This window comes from Polyergus mexicanus, unplaced genomic scaffold (genome assembly GCF_030449975.1).
Source record: "Polyergus mexicanus isolate NDT 795.1 unplaced genomic scaffold, iyPolMexi1.0 SCAF_20, whole genome shotgun sequence".
In the NCBI taxonomy this organism is placed as follows: Eukaryota; Metazoa; Arthropoda; class Insecta; order Hymenoptera; family Formicidae; genus Polyergus; species Polyergus mexicanus.
In genome coordinates, this window is record NW_027223340.1 from 3,816,223 (window position 1) to 3,830,682 (window position 14,460).

The window sequence follows — 14,460 nt, forward strand, 5'->3', positions numbered from 1 at the left end:
GAAAAAAACGCGTAGACACGGTCGTCTATTACCGAGCGCTATTCGCTGCGTCATTTGCGGGCCTTCTAGTTGCGGCAAAACAAACGCATTAATAAGTTTATTGGAGAGTCCGCATGGCGTACGCTTCGAGAACGTTTATGTTTACTCAAAGTCATTACAGCAGCCTAAATATCAATATTTAGAAAATTTATTAACACCGATGGAAGATATAGGTTATTTCACATTTTCTAATAATTTTGACATTATTTCACCCAGCGAAGCTCTCCCGAATTCGATATTCGTGTTCGACGATGTAGCGTGCGACAAACAAAATACTGTCGTAACCCGACCAATTTCTTAATATATTAAAGAATAAAACAATAAAGTTAAACAGAAAAGTGTAAGAAAGAGCTGAGAGAGAAAAGCAAAGCATTAAAATTAGAAAAGAGATCAAGGAAAGATAATTAAGAAAGAGCAAAGTAATAAAAGGATATTAATAAAATAAAAGTAAGATACGTGACTAAAGAAAAGGAAGTCACGGTCAAGTTCTCGGAAGCTGAGTAAGCAGCTGACGAGACAGACTGACAAGCGGAGCACGAGACATGCTCCGGTCAGGGACACCACACTCCTCCCCAATCAACGACCTATTTAATTAAGAGATATAATAAGCGCGAGATGCACCTCGCGAGCGGAAGAAAAAGAGAGTCGACTCGCAGACTACTCGCTCGCTCAATATTATCAAAGTACCGTACGTATCGCGCCCGACTATTATAATCGCGAATAAGTGAAAGTGTATTAAATCTTGCAAAATATACTAAATTATACCTAACGTCCGGGAGTGTCTTATTTCGAGCGTGGATCCTAATCCTTTGGGCGTACAAATCCCAAAAGACCTCTTCCTTAGCGGCTAGAGGCACAACATTAATTGGTGGCAGCGGTGGGATACGCCAGCTCTAACAAGATCAACACCGGTAAAGGTCCATAACCACGAAGCAGAAAATTCCGTGGAATCGACAGAACGAGAGACAGCAAGGATAACTCCGTCAGTCAGTCGACACCTACAACCGAGGGAAAAGGAAGTCTAGCAGGAACTTCGAGACACCCGGTATATCGAGGCGACAACGAGAAGCGCAACCTGAGAAGGCGCACCGACCTATCTCAACGGCACGCGACAATCAACGCCCGACGGCCGACATCGAACGAGAGAATGCTGCTCATCGTATTATTGTAAGTCGAGAAATCAAAATTTGTAAACGCGTGAATGTCGGAAAACCGAAACGCACCACAGAAAAGCGTAGCGAATAAATCGTGGTTATTTAGCGAACCAGCGAATAGAGCCATTAAAAATAGCGCAGTAAGCCCTATAAGAGTAGCAGTAGAAGCACTCCGGGATATACGCGATAACGTACGAAGAAATCTAAGCGCATTAAATTCAAGCGAGAATTTGTCCGAACCAGAACTCGAAGCAAACGTTGTAATCGAACGCGAATTTCCATTTGGCGAATTAGATAACAGTTTAATAGCGAACAATATAGAACTAGATGTTGAGGTCGAATCATCAATAAGCGCGTCTAGTAGACTAACACACCGCCGCGAATTCTCACTAACGTCATACGATTCAAGTATCTTTGACCCCGACGAAATCTATCGCATTCGAGACATGTATAACTCAAACGCTTCCGCATCGCAACCCATCACATCAGAAGATATCGATGAGGGAATTAGGCGATTACAAGAAGAAGCAATCAGAAACGCGACACAATCAAACGCGCAAGCTCAGCACAAACCGCAGAAAAAAACGGACGAAGCAGCCGACGACTTTAGGGAAATATTGCGGGAAATGAGAGAGGAAATTAGACGAGAAATTAGAAGTATGCATGCCGAGATATACGATTTGAAAATTAGAGGACCGCAACCCCGACAAAACAACGGGCATAGAACTCCGCCGAGAGAAAGAACCGAGACCGTATACAAGTTCACACCCGAGGATGTACGACATCAAAGGGACGCGGATTTTTACAATTAAAAGAGGCTCGTGGAATGATTCCGGAATTCGACGGATCACCTAATAAACTACAAGAATTTTTGAGCGCGACCACATATGCAGTAGAACACATCGACCCGTTAGATGAAGTAACGCTATTAGGAGCAGTATTATGCACGAAATTAAAAGGCAGAGCGATGCTAGATTTCCAAACGCGAAAAATTCGAGACTTCGCACAATTAAAAAATGAATTAGAGGTCTGCTATGCGAGTAAAAAGAGTACGACACATCTACAAATTAAATTCAATACGCTAAAACAGAAAAACGGAGAAAGCGCACGAACTTACGGACTTAGAGCAGACAAATTAGCCATGGAGCTATACGAATCAATGATGGAAGGACGACATCATACAGTAGATAATAAACGCGCAATAATGGAAATAATACAACAACAAGCCTTAGAGAATTTCCAGATAGGATTGCAGGACGAAATTAAAACAATTGTTCGATCGCGAGGATATGCTACGTTGCAAGAAGCAATAGCAGCGGCCAGCGCGGAAGAAAAGGTTAAAGGACCACCCGCGACCGGTACGCGAAGCAAAATAAATTTCACACCGACCTATAAACAAGAAAATAAAATAAACGTGCAATGTCAAAAATGCGGAAAAATTGGGCATTACGGCCGAGATTGTCGAACTAGCCGATATACAAATCGATTCTCATTGCCGAAACCCGATAGACAACCCCGCGTAAACACGGTCAATAAATATTGCCACTATTGCAAGAAATCCGGACATGATCGCGAAGAATGTTGGTTATTACACGGACGACCCAATAGAGATCAATCGAGCCGAATCAAACAATATAATTCGCGACCGGAAAATAAAAACCGCAAGAATAGCGAGCAAGGAAAAAAGAAATTTAACTCCACGCAAAATAGTGATGAGGAGGAAAGGAACGAAAGAAAATCGCACCGACCTGCAATGGAATATCAAGTATCACACTTCAAAAATACGCCGCATATACAGACAGGATTGGACCTCGTCACATTACCAATGCGAGAAGCGAAACGCGAAAAAATAAATTTACTATTCGATACAGGAGCCGCAATATCATTAATGAAAGTGAAACATTTAAAAGGCGAAACGTTAATAGAAGAAGAAAAAATAACGCTCACCGGCGTAACGGGACATAAGATATGTACACTTGGAAAATTCAAGGCGACAATAACTCTGAGAGAGCGCCGAATTAAGCACACTATATACGTTGTTAAGGATGATTTTCCGATAGAATATGACGGAATACTAGGAGTTGATTTCCTACGAAAGCATCAAGCCACTTGCAATTATAAAACAAAACAATTAAAGGTAGGACAGCATATCTTAAAGCTCTACCCCTATCTAAAAATGACGCTGAAACCACGTAGCGAAACTATAATACAGGTCGCTACTGACAAGAACACGATAGGCGTGATAAAGGCAGAAGAAACGATACCAGGAATATTCATAGGTAACTGCCTAGTAGAACCTACGAATTACCTATGTGCAGCCAGCATTATAAATACAACGGATAACACAATCGAAATGCTAATGCCGCAAGTAAATATAGAGGAAATCAAACGAGGTGAAACAGAAGAAATTAACGTAATACGAACGCTAAATAAAGAGGAAGTAATTCCGCGTAGTGAAAAGGTATTACGATTATTACGTACACAACATTTAAATAAAGAAGAAAAGAAAACAATAATGGAAATCTGCCAGGATTTTAGCGACGTGATGCATATCGAAGGAGAGCCACTGACATGCACAGATACCGTCGCGCATAAGATTGCAACACAAGCAGATATCTCACCGGTCAACGTACGGCCTTATCGCCTGCCGGAGAAGCATAAAGAGGAAGTAAATCAACCACTAATAGCGATAGATGTAGATAGCCGAACATATTTTACGCCTGACGAAACCGATAGAAATAACGTGCAAAAACGACGCAACGCGAAAAATAGAAAATAAAACGGAAACGCTCAAGACAAGACGACGTCGAAAGACGGACTGAATAAAAGAATGAATAAATAGCATGGAGAGGGCTAGACAAAAGCAAAAGTAGCTGCATATGCATCCAGAGAAAAAAGGAAGTGCACCGCATGATTCTAAGAAATATTATAATATAATACAGAGTTTTCTATTACAGGAGTCTTATTACATGGAGCACCTGCAAGGAAACCAAACCCGATACCCAAGGAGAAATAAAAGAATTTAAATATGAGCCGGGTATCTACTTCGAAAAAATGGGCAAGATAAGCCAAATCGAATCCACATGGAAAATGGTGATAAAACTAGACATCGCCGCAAAGGACCATCGACATGAACAATTAAAAAACTATATGGCACAGACGAGAGCTCTATGCTACGATAAACCATTGCAAATAAAAATGAAAGAAACCTGTCACAACCTGCTACAGATAGCAGAAAAGGACAGAGAACAAGCAGAAAAACTGCTGAAACGTCTGAAAATCGCGTACCAAGCACCCAAGAAGACAAAACGAGGGTTAATCGACGGTCTAGGAACGATAGCCAAAACACTCTTCGGCACAATGGACGCAGACGACGAAAAAATTATCAGAAACTAACATAAATCCGATGTGCAAACCGAAAATAATTCAAGAGCACATCTACGGCACCGCAAGCGGATCGAATAGAACAGCTGAGATAGAAACCGACACCGCGATAACTAACACTGCGATGTTATATTAAAATAAAGTAAATATAAGAAACAATTGTAAAATGCGAAAAATGTATACCGAAAAAATATGTAGACGAAAATTCACGTATAGTTAATTTTCTTTTTCCAAAGGGGGAGGGATGTCGTAACTCGACCAATTTCTTAATATATTAAAGAATAAAACAATAAAGTTAAACAGAAAAGTGTAAGAAAGAGCTGAGTAAAGCAAAGCATTAAAATTAGAAAAGAGATCAAGGAAAGATAATTAAGAAAGAGCAAAGTAATAAAAGGATATTAATAAAATAAAAGTAAGATACGTGACTAAAGAGAAGGAAGTCACGGTCAAGTTCTCGGAAGCTGAGTAAGCAGCTGACGAGACAGACTGACAAGCGGAGCACGAGACATGCTCCGATCAGGGACACCACACTCCTCCCCAATCAACGACCTATTTAATTAAGAGATATAATAAGCGCGAGATGCACCTCGCGAGCGGAAGAAAAAGAGAGTCGACTCGCAGACTACTCGCTCGCTCAATATTATCAAAGTACCGTGCGTATCGCGCCCGACTATTATAATCGCGAATAAGTGAAAGTGTATTAAATCTTGCAAAATATACTAAATTATACCTAACGTCCGGGAGTGTCTTATTTCGAGCGTGGATCCTAATCCTTTGGGCGTACAAATCCCAAAAGACCTCTTCCTTAGCGGCTAGAGGCACAACAATACTATCAGAGAATATTTCGCTATGGGTCGACACTCGAACGTCGATTGCTTCTATCTGTGCCAAACGTATGCTAAAATACCGAAGCATTTAATTCGAGATAACGCTAATCTGTTAATTCTTTTTAAACAAGATGGTACTAATTTACGTCACGCATACAACGATCACGTAAACACGGATATGTCGTATGAGAATTTTCACGCGCTATGTCGTGCGTGTTGGCGATATAAATATGGTTTCTTAGTGATCGACAAAGATAGCGCGCTCCGCGCTGGTAGATACAGACGAGGATTTAACGACTTCATTGTACCGTAGAGCGATCAGTTGTCGCGAATACGTCGAACGCGTCGATCGCTCTCTCGTGAGTTAGAAGAAGTTGCAATGGCCTCGACAGATATCGGTAAACGCGAAAAGACAGCAAAAGAGATAGCTAAAACGCGTGCATCGATTCGTAAAAAACACAGAGCATTGAAGACCGGAAAAATGGAAAACGAGATCGCGATAGAGAGTCGTTTCAAACCGATCGTCGAACTGCTGCGGCGCATCGCTGATCGCGCCGAGCGAGACGAGATAGAGCGAAACGAAATTAAGCGCGAAATGATAAAACAAGACGCAACCGACATTTCACCCTCGACGAGCGTCGAGGAAAAATGGAAAGACGAAGCACTAACTCCCGTTTGGAAAAAACCTAAAGCGAAACGAATACGCGCTCGACGACGATTGAACGCCGTTTCTACTCCATTAAACGAGTCTTCCGTCGAAAGAGATCCATTCGCGCGAAACGAAACCGAAGAATATGAAACGTTCGAATCTGAGAGTCTTGAATCGCCCTCGATGCTCGAAATACCCGTTAAACAAATTTCGCGAATTTCTCAAGATCGCGAAATATCGCACGGTCGACTAGGACCGTTAGGGCGAAAATATATGGGGACTCTTCTCGGCGGAGAAGCGCCGAACGAGATTGATCACGTTTACGGAGTTTACATCGGCGAGAAAAGTGCGATGCTCGGCGATAAGCGATTTGACGTAGACGCGAATGATTCCATATTTATAGATGAGATTAAATATGTCGGTACTCCCGGTTTGTATGAATTAATTTTTATGAAAATTCCTAATAGTCTCATATATACAGAAAAAGATAAATTAACATACAGAAGTATATTGTTAACAACGAACGCTCATAGACGTGATCATGACGCTAAAAAATCTGTCTTAGGAAATAAAGGATATAAATACAAATTTATTATCGCTCCGCTTATTCACAACAGCGGCGCGAAAAAAACAGGCGCGGGTCGCGTATCGTCGACTATGCGTGTCACGAACAATAAAATCGATTACGTCCATTGGGACGATCCAAACGAATTAGTGGATCGTCTGCGATTGTTAGACGCTTCGCGTCGAGCCGGCAACAACGCTCACGAAAACGAGATTCTATCGATAATCGCGAAACAGGAGCGATCGTATAAATTGAACTGTCGCGTGGATGACCGTCACAGTCGTACGCGGAATTCGCGATGTCCGTGAGCAAATTTGGCTCGTCTTTAAAAAATCGAGGCTACGACACGAGAACCGGAAGACTACGTCCGGCTATCGAGTCTCTGCGAAATTACGTGCGCGATAACGCGCTGTGTCTAAGCTCTTCCATCGAGTACGACGCGAGAGAGCGTAAGATAAAACGCTTAGCTCAACCTGAGGAAGACGCCGATGCGACAAGCAAAAGCTACGTCGAGGGAATCACATCGCAATTGAGAAAAGACGCGAACGAGGCGGGGCAAGGCGTCATTCTACTGTTCACGAGATTCGCTCAGCTCGATAGCGCTTTAGGTAAACGAATAGACGTCGCGGAGAGTTTTGTTTCCGATATAAAAACGCGCGATGATGTTCTAAGTAAACGAATAGACGTTGTGGAAAATTCCATTTCGAGAATAGAAACGAGCGTTAACGCTCTAGATAAACGAATCGATGTTTTAGATAAACGAATCAAAGGTTTAAGCGATCAAATCGAAGTCGCGAAAAAAACTATATCGCTCAACGCGACGGAGTCCTCGACGAGAAACGCGAACGATCGTAAAGTAATGTTCAATCAAGGTAAAGCAATACGGGAACTAAGTCAAAAATCGCATATCGCGGCGAATTCCGCGGTGAAATCCGAGACGAAGATACGAGAATTGGAAAATTCAACGTCACGATTGAAGAGAGACGCGGACGAGCTATCGGGAAGAGTGAGAGAACTGGCAAAGATTAGCGGGAGCGGCGAACCGCTCGAAAGAAAGATTAGCGGGAGCGGCGAACCGCTCGAAAGAGAGATTAGCGGGAGCGGCGATCCGCTCAAAAGAGAGATTAGCGGGAGCGGCGATCCGCTTGAAAAAGAGATTCAATTCAACGTTATTCTCGAGAGAAAGAAAAAAGAATTATGAGCGTTAAAAAACGAAGACTAGTCGAGGAATTGCACGCGCCCGCGAGAAGAAACTTCTCGCGTCGTCGCGTTGCGGTGCGCGGGTACGACGACCTATGGCAAGCGGATGTGGTCGAGATGCGTCCTTACGCGAGACTCAACAAAGGCCACAACTACATACTCACCGTTATCGACGTATTAAGCAAATACGCATGGGCTGTACCGCTTAAGAGCAAAAGCGCGAACGAGGTTACTCGAACGTTATCTAAAATAATACGAGACTCTAAGAGGTGTCCGAAAAATCTACAGACCGATAAAGGAAAAGAATTTTACAATGCCGATATGCGAAATTTTGTGAAGAAGCACGAAGTAAATCATTATTCGACATATTCGGTGATGAAAGCGTCGATAGTCGAACGATTCAATCGTACGCTCAAAAATTTTATGTGGAAGCACTTCACGCTAAACGGAACGTACAAGTGGATCGACGAGTTACCACGACTCGTCGAGGAATATAACACGCGAAAACATCGCACTATAAATATGAGACCTGTCGACGTAACTCCAAAAATTGCTGATAAACTTTTAAATACTGTATACAGCAATATAAAAATCGCGGCTCCGGCGAAATTCAAAGTAGCCGATCCGGTACGCATCAGTAAATTTAAGACGATTTTCGAGAAAGGCTTCACACCCAACTGGACTACAGAGATTTTTCGAATAACTAAGATACAACGGACTAATCCCATAACGTATCTATTAAAGGATTCGCGCGGCGAGCCGATCGCTGGAGGATTCTACGAGCACGAATTGTTGCGCGTTGGCGATCCCGACGTGTATCTCGTAGAAAACGTGCTGCGTCGAAAGGGTGGCAAGATTTACGTGAAATGGTTAGGAATGGACGAATCGCACAATTCTTGGATAAATAAAACAGCTGTATTATGATAAAAATGTATTTTTATTAAATAAAACTACATATTATACATATTATACATATTATACATATTATACAAAATTGTAGACATGTTAAAACTAAAATAATCGTATAATTATAAAACAAAAAAATCTTAGAAAAAATTGTAGACATGTTAAAACTAAAATAATCGTATAATTATAAAACAAAGAAAATCTTAGAAAAAATTGTAGACGTTAAAACTAAAATAATCGTATAATTATAAAACAAAGAAAAAAATAATAACACAATACAATTAAAATTAAGACTTGTGAAAATCGATTAACCGTTTAAATAATCGATTAGAGTGATTACCATTATTAATCTTTAAATCGTATAATTATAAAACAATCGTAATTTTGTACGAGTTCTCTCTTGCGCTCCATATAAATTCTTTCTCGCGCCGCTACGCGGCCGCCACATCCTGCCTTCTCTCTTTTGCGCTTTATGCGGACTCTTTTTTATATTTTATATATATTCTTCATCGCATTGTTAAGCGAACGTCGTATCTCGCGGTAACTTTATTCTCGCAGTAGCTTTATTCTCGCGTTGCTCTATATATAACACTTTCAAGAATATAATAAAGAGTCATGGAAATCATCGATCTGTCCAATTCGCGGCTAATCTCGACTCGATTTATGGCAAATTCTCGCATTCTGTCTCGTTTGCATGTAGCATGATATATGTTCGATGCTAATGAGGTAGAACGCGAATTTGCCAAATCGAGTCGAGATTTGCCAAGACTTGGACAGAATGGTGGTTTCCACGACTTTTACATCGCAAAAACACAAAAAGTTCGTTTTTTGGCGTTATATACGAATTTTTTCGCGTTCTATACGAGTTCTCTCTCGCACCGCTACGCGGCCGCCATATCCTGCGTTCTCTCTTTCAAACTTTATACGTACTCTTTCTCGCGCTTTGTATACATTCTTTATTACGTCACTATGATGACACTAAAACTCGCATTAACATCTTTTTCACATTATTCTATATAAAACACTTCCGAGAGCATAATAGAAAGATCGTGAAAATGTACGATCAGTCTTATTTATAATAGATTTTATAACAATATCTATTATATATAAGACTGATCGAACATTTCCACGATTTTTTATTAAAATCTATTATAAATAAAACCGATTCATTTTTATTATTTTATTAAAATCTATTACAATAAATTATATTCAAATTATATTATTCGCGCAAATTTGTTCTTCGAAACGATTCGTAGAACGTCCACCGATGTTTTTTCGACGCAACCGTGAATTATATCGAAAATACAATGGTAATATATTATTTATAAAATATGTTTATACTAACAATAAACTACTAACTAAAGTTTAAATGTTTTAAGAAACGTATAGTATTTTTTCGCTCCCTACAACGGTATTTTATAATGTCCCCACGGTAACGTATCCGTAGTTCCCGATATCGTGTATCGTTTGTCATCGTGCGGACTGAGCGCGATCTTCAATTCCGATACTGTATACATCTCGTGTAACTCGGATCTTATACAAAACTGCTCGCGCTTCATCTCGATCCCCTGTCGAAGACAGCGCGCGTAATCGTCAAACGTTATCGTTCTCGCGACAACGCCGCTCTTAACACCCTTGATTCTTTTTGTATCGCTTTTACCGGCGACTCGCAGCGCGTACATTTTCGCTCTGAGTCCAATAAATTCGGTCATAATCGCGCCAGCGTTCTCATCCTTCATCGCACCGGGTATTTTTTTATTAGCGAGAGGCATTTCATACGCATTACCCATTGCGTAATCGCTCGTCTCGAATTTGTCGATATCGCGCTTCATATTCTCGTATATGTCCTCGCACTCGACGCGATAAATGAGACTATCCGTATCGGTGTACATTATTTTACACTTATCTCGATACAATGGTAGCATGTACTCGTAGTGAAATTCGTATAAACGAATCTTAGATATATCGAGAATACACATACCTACATAAATCGGTTTATTGAACTTAACCTCGAGTTTACGCAATTCTACAGCTACGAGATCCTCCGCGAAAACGCTTCTACTGTGAAAATTCGGCTTCGCGATCATCGCCTCCGCGCCGTATCGCCCGTCCCATCGAGTCACGAGTCGAACATTCGAATGATTGCGTACGTTCTCCATAGTTTTGCCAAACACGGCATTATTCATTAATTTGTATAGATTTTTCTCAAACTCGTTTTTCGCGTTAATTCGTAATCGTGTATTCAGTTCGATGTATTCGCGCAGCCATGAAGATTGCGCGAATCGCAATATTCTGTGTATTTTCGTAATGCGTAATCCGTGTCTAACGCATTGCTGCAAATTGCGATAATATATTACGTAACGGTTCTTATCGTACAGTGTGGCGAGAAGCTTCTCGTCTCGTTTTCCGGGCGGCTTATCGCGCGTCGGGCAGAATGGCAAGTCAGCGTGAGAATCGTGAAGGTTGGACGGATATGCAAGGTCGACCTCTAGAATATAACCGATAGGCGAGTCCGATGTCACGGACATTAAGTCAACGCTCGTAACGTTATCGACCCATCGAAAATTTTCGTAAGACAACGATTGACACATCGCCCATCCATACAAATTATTTATATCGAAGTACATGAGATACGACGATGGTTCCGAAGGATCGTATGACTGTAAATATTTGTTATTAGCGCGCGCGTATCTGTTGGAACATTGACTTAGCCCGCCGCGTATTCCGCGTTCTACGAACATCACCATATCAATGTCGGTTAATAATTCGAATCGCACACCCGTATACTTTAACATAGCGTCCCATGTGTATCCCGGTAACGTGTAATAATATGCGGGATCTAAATTATAACTTCTCATACACGCGTCACGAAAATTTTCGAAAACATCGGCCAATAGAAGAACGTCGGTCTTTAAATACAAATCGCTATAATCGCCTAACGTTTCGACACGAAATCGCTCCCAGACTCTTATCGCGCGCGCATAATCGCTTTCAGATATCGCGTCACCGGTTAGCGAACTGTAAAAAACCTCGCGCGGCGGTAGACGAGTCTCTAACAATTTATCTACATCGTCGACATACTCGTACGGAAATACACCCTTTCGCGCGAGAAGCTCGAAATCGGCGTCGCTAAGATCGGAAAATTCCGAACGCGCGATCCTAAACTCGCTTTTGTCTAGATACGACGCCAATTTCTCGAGACTCGCGCTTAGAAATTTGAAAGAATCCACGAAACGCAATTTCAAGCGTTTTCCGAACCTTCCCTCGTCCCACGCATCTTCGACGTTCTTCGTGAAAGAGATATACGTTTCTTTCGTTATCGGCAATATTTCCACGCTGCCGGGAAAAGCGTTAGCTACATCTTTAATGATAAAATGCGCGTCGTAACCCGATAAATTGTGAAAAAATACGGGAATTACGTAAGTATCCTTATAATTTAAATTACAATTCGAATGCGCCGGACCTCTGTACCGTCCAGTCAGATGACAGTGATCGCGCACGCGAGCGTCTCCCAATTCGAACGGTTTCTCGCATATGCTGCAGCGCGTCGCGTTTACGAATCTCTCCCATTTATCCGATGTAAGATTCGTCATAGGAGCATCGATATCGAGAATAGTCTTCGCGCGAAGCGCTAGATCGTGCAGTTCTTTAACGAACCACAATACCCAATTTTCACCGCGATAAGCTCTGTAAGTAGAGCTAACGCCATCCAGCGCGCATCGCGCGTAATATCCGGCGCTATAGACTTCGTGATGCTGAACGATAGATGTATTCGACGTTCTCCTCTCCTCTTTCTTCTTCAGTACGCATTCGAGATCAGCGTACACCACGAATGGAAGTCGCTCCTTTCTACTATAATTGCGAAACTCTAACCATTTGTCGTCTTTGGTAGGAAGGACTATAGCGCACTCGTTCATCCTTCCGCAGTCCACGCTGTGAGCCGATAACTTATCGCTCGTTCGAAAATAGTGCATGCATCTGCGACATAACGTACATTTTAAATCTCGCGCATTATCAACATCGCGCGACGATTTTTTTAATTAGTACTCACCGATCGCATATATGCGATTTATGTCGTCTACCGCTCAGTTGCGAGCCGACGAGTCGCGACAGATTCTTGATCCACGCGAAATGCGTCGCGTCATCTCGTCGCGTCATATCGTTAAAATACAGCAGATTAACGTGTCTGTCCTTTTTATCGTCAGTGAGACGCAAAGGAACAACGCGACAACCACCTTTTCCCTCCTTTTTACTTCGAACGGTATACACATTAATAGATATGTCGTTAATACGTTCGAATTTAGTAATTTTGTTCAAACTCATAGGAAATTTAACGCCCTTCAGATTCAGCACTGTCGTGTAATGCGGATACGAAGATTCCCGACCCGCGTTTTTTTCAGCTGGATACAGAGCGGCGACCACCGCCCATGCGAAACACGCATTGTCATTAGATTGCACGTTTATCACCGCTTTCTTCAACACGATCTCTCGCGGCAATTTGACATGACATCCCGCGTGCATAGGATTGTATCTGTTCACGTTCACAGTTAAATTGAATATTCGCGATAACGCCCATCCGCTATCGCGCTCCTGAAATTCTTCCAACGAGGCTAGAGTAGCGTCGACCACTCGCTTCTCGTACCACTCTCGCAAGTCGGAAAGAGGTAGAAGCGGATAATTCTTCGTGACAATAGTCTTAACATCGATCTTGTCGCCCGAAACGAACTCGCCAATAAACACGGTATTGACCTTAATACCGTTATATTTATTCATAACATCGCGTATTCGATCGAGCACGGTATCTCTAGCGTCCTCGAGAAATCGTCGAGGTTCGATATAATCGAAATTAATAACCGCGCCGGTTAAAACGCGTCTAGAGAAAGCCGTCTCGATCTCGGACCACGAGAATCCCTCGCGTTCCTCTACACCGCCTCCCACGCGTTCGAAACGTCGACGCAGATCGTCTCTCGCGCCCGTTAATCGAACGATTCGAGCGATAAGAGAATTAATCGCTCCGGTCGATCTCCCTCGGCGCTCTCCTCGACATCACTCCCGCAGAGACTCGAGACATTCGTCGCACCGTTGCGCCCACGCGCGATACGCGTTCCCCGTCGCGACGTCCCGCGCGCTATCGAGAAGATCACGCGCCTCCATCTCGTCACTCGTCGTCTAACGAACGCCAAGATTTTTTACAAATAAACCACGTCTCCTCCTCGTCGTAATTCTCGATGTAGAACAAAGCTCTCGTCTCGCAGCCAGCGCACCAATTATTCGACACGTCGAAAACCTCGTCGACGAGATCGCAAGCAGGCATCATCTCGCTATACACCGTTTTCGTCACGTGCGTCGATACGCTTTTCGCGAAACTCGAGCTACGCGCGCAATACGCGCAATATCTCTCGTTCTCCTCGAAATACTCTCCGTTCTCGAATCGGCAACCGAACTTAAAGAAACAATGCACGACGTGATTCACCTCCCACGAAAATTTCGGAATTCCGTATCGCTGTTTCCAATTGCGATAGAGCAAATAGCCATCGGCTCCGATATTCGCGAAAGGTTCGTCGAATCGCGTCTCGCTCGCCCCTCGCACGAACTCTTCCGCGAAGCCGATCTCTTCTATACAGTACAAACGATCCTCTATATAACGTTCGCGTAGTTCTTTCTTCAAACAATTCGGTATCTCCAAATTCTATATATCCTCGATACTTCCGATTCGAACATTCACCGCTCTTCCGG

The 14,460-nt window shown here is 42.5% G+C and overlaps 2 protein-coding genes across 2 annotated transcripts; one reads left to right on the forward strand and one right to left on the reverse strand.

Annotated features, from left to right (window-relative positions):
- The first annotated feature begins 5,783 nt into the window (after nucleotides 1-5,783).
- LOC138941806 (probable DNA double-strand break repair Rad50 ATPase) lies at nucleotides 5,784-8,742 on the forward strand. Its single transcript, XM_070311685.1, has 4 exons — nucleotides 5,784-6,428; nucleotides 6,899-7,624; nucleotides 8,107-8,445; nucleotides 8,563-8,742. Exons 1-4 carry the CDS (start codon nucleotides 5,784-5,786, stop codon nucleotides 8,740-8,742), a joined length of 1,890 nt encoding a protein of 629 aa, XP_070167786.1.
- A 1,385-nt stretch (nucleotides 8,743-10,127) lies between these two features.
- Nucleotides 10,128-13,878, reverse strand: LOC138941808 (uncharacterized). Its single transcript, XM_070311686.1, is given in 4 exon segments — nucleotides 10,128-11,455; nucleotides 11,732-12,085; nucleotides 12,170-12,702; nucleotides 12,776-13,878. Coding segments are annotated over 4 exon segments (3,318 nt in total).
- Nucleotides 13,879-14,460: the final 582 nt, after the last annotated feature.

Coding starts and splice junctions, on each gene's coding strand:
- LOC138941806 (XM_070311685.1), top strand. CDS start 5,784: ATGGCCTCGACAGATATCGGTAAACGCGAAAAGACAGCAAAAGAGATA. Junction 6,429..6,898: donor TCGGCGATAAGCGATTTGAC/GTAGACGCGAAT, acceptor TGACCGTCACAG/TCGTACGCGGAATTCGCGAT. Junction 7,625..8,106: donor CGGACGAGCTATCGGGAAGA/GTGAGAGAACTG, acceptor AAAAATCTACAG/ACCGATAAAGGAAAAGAATT.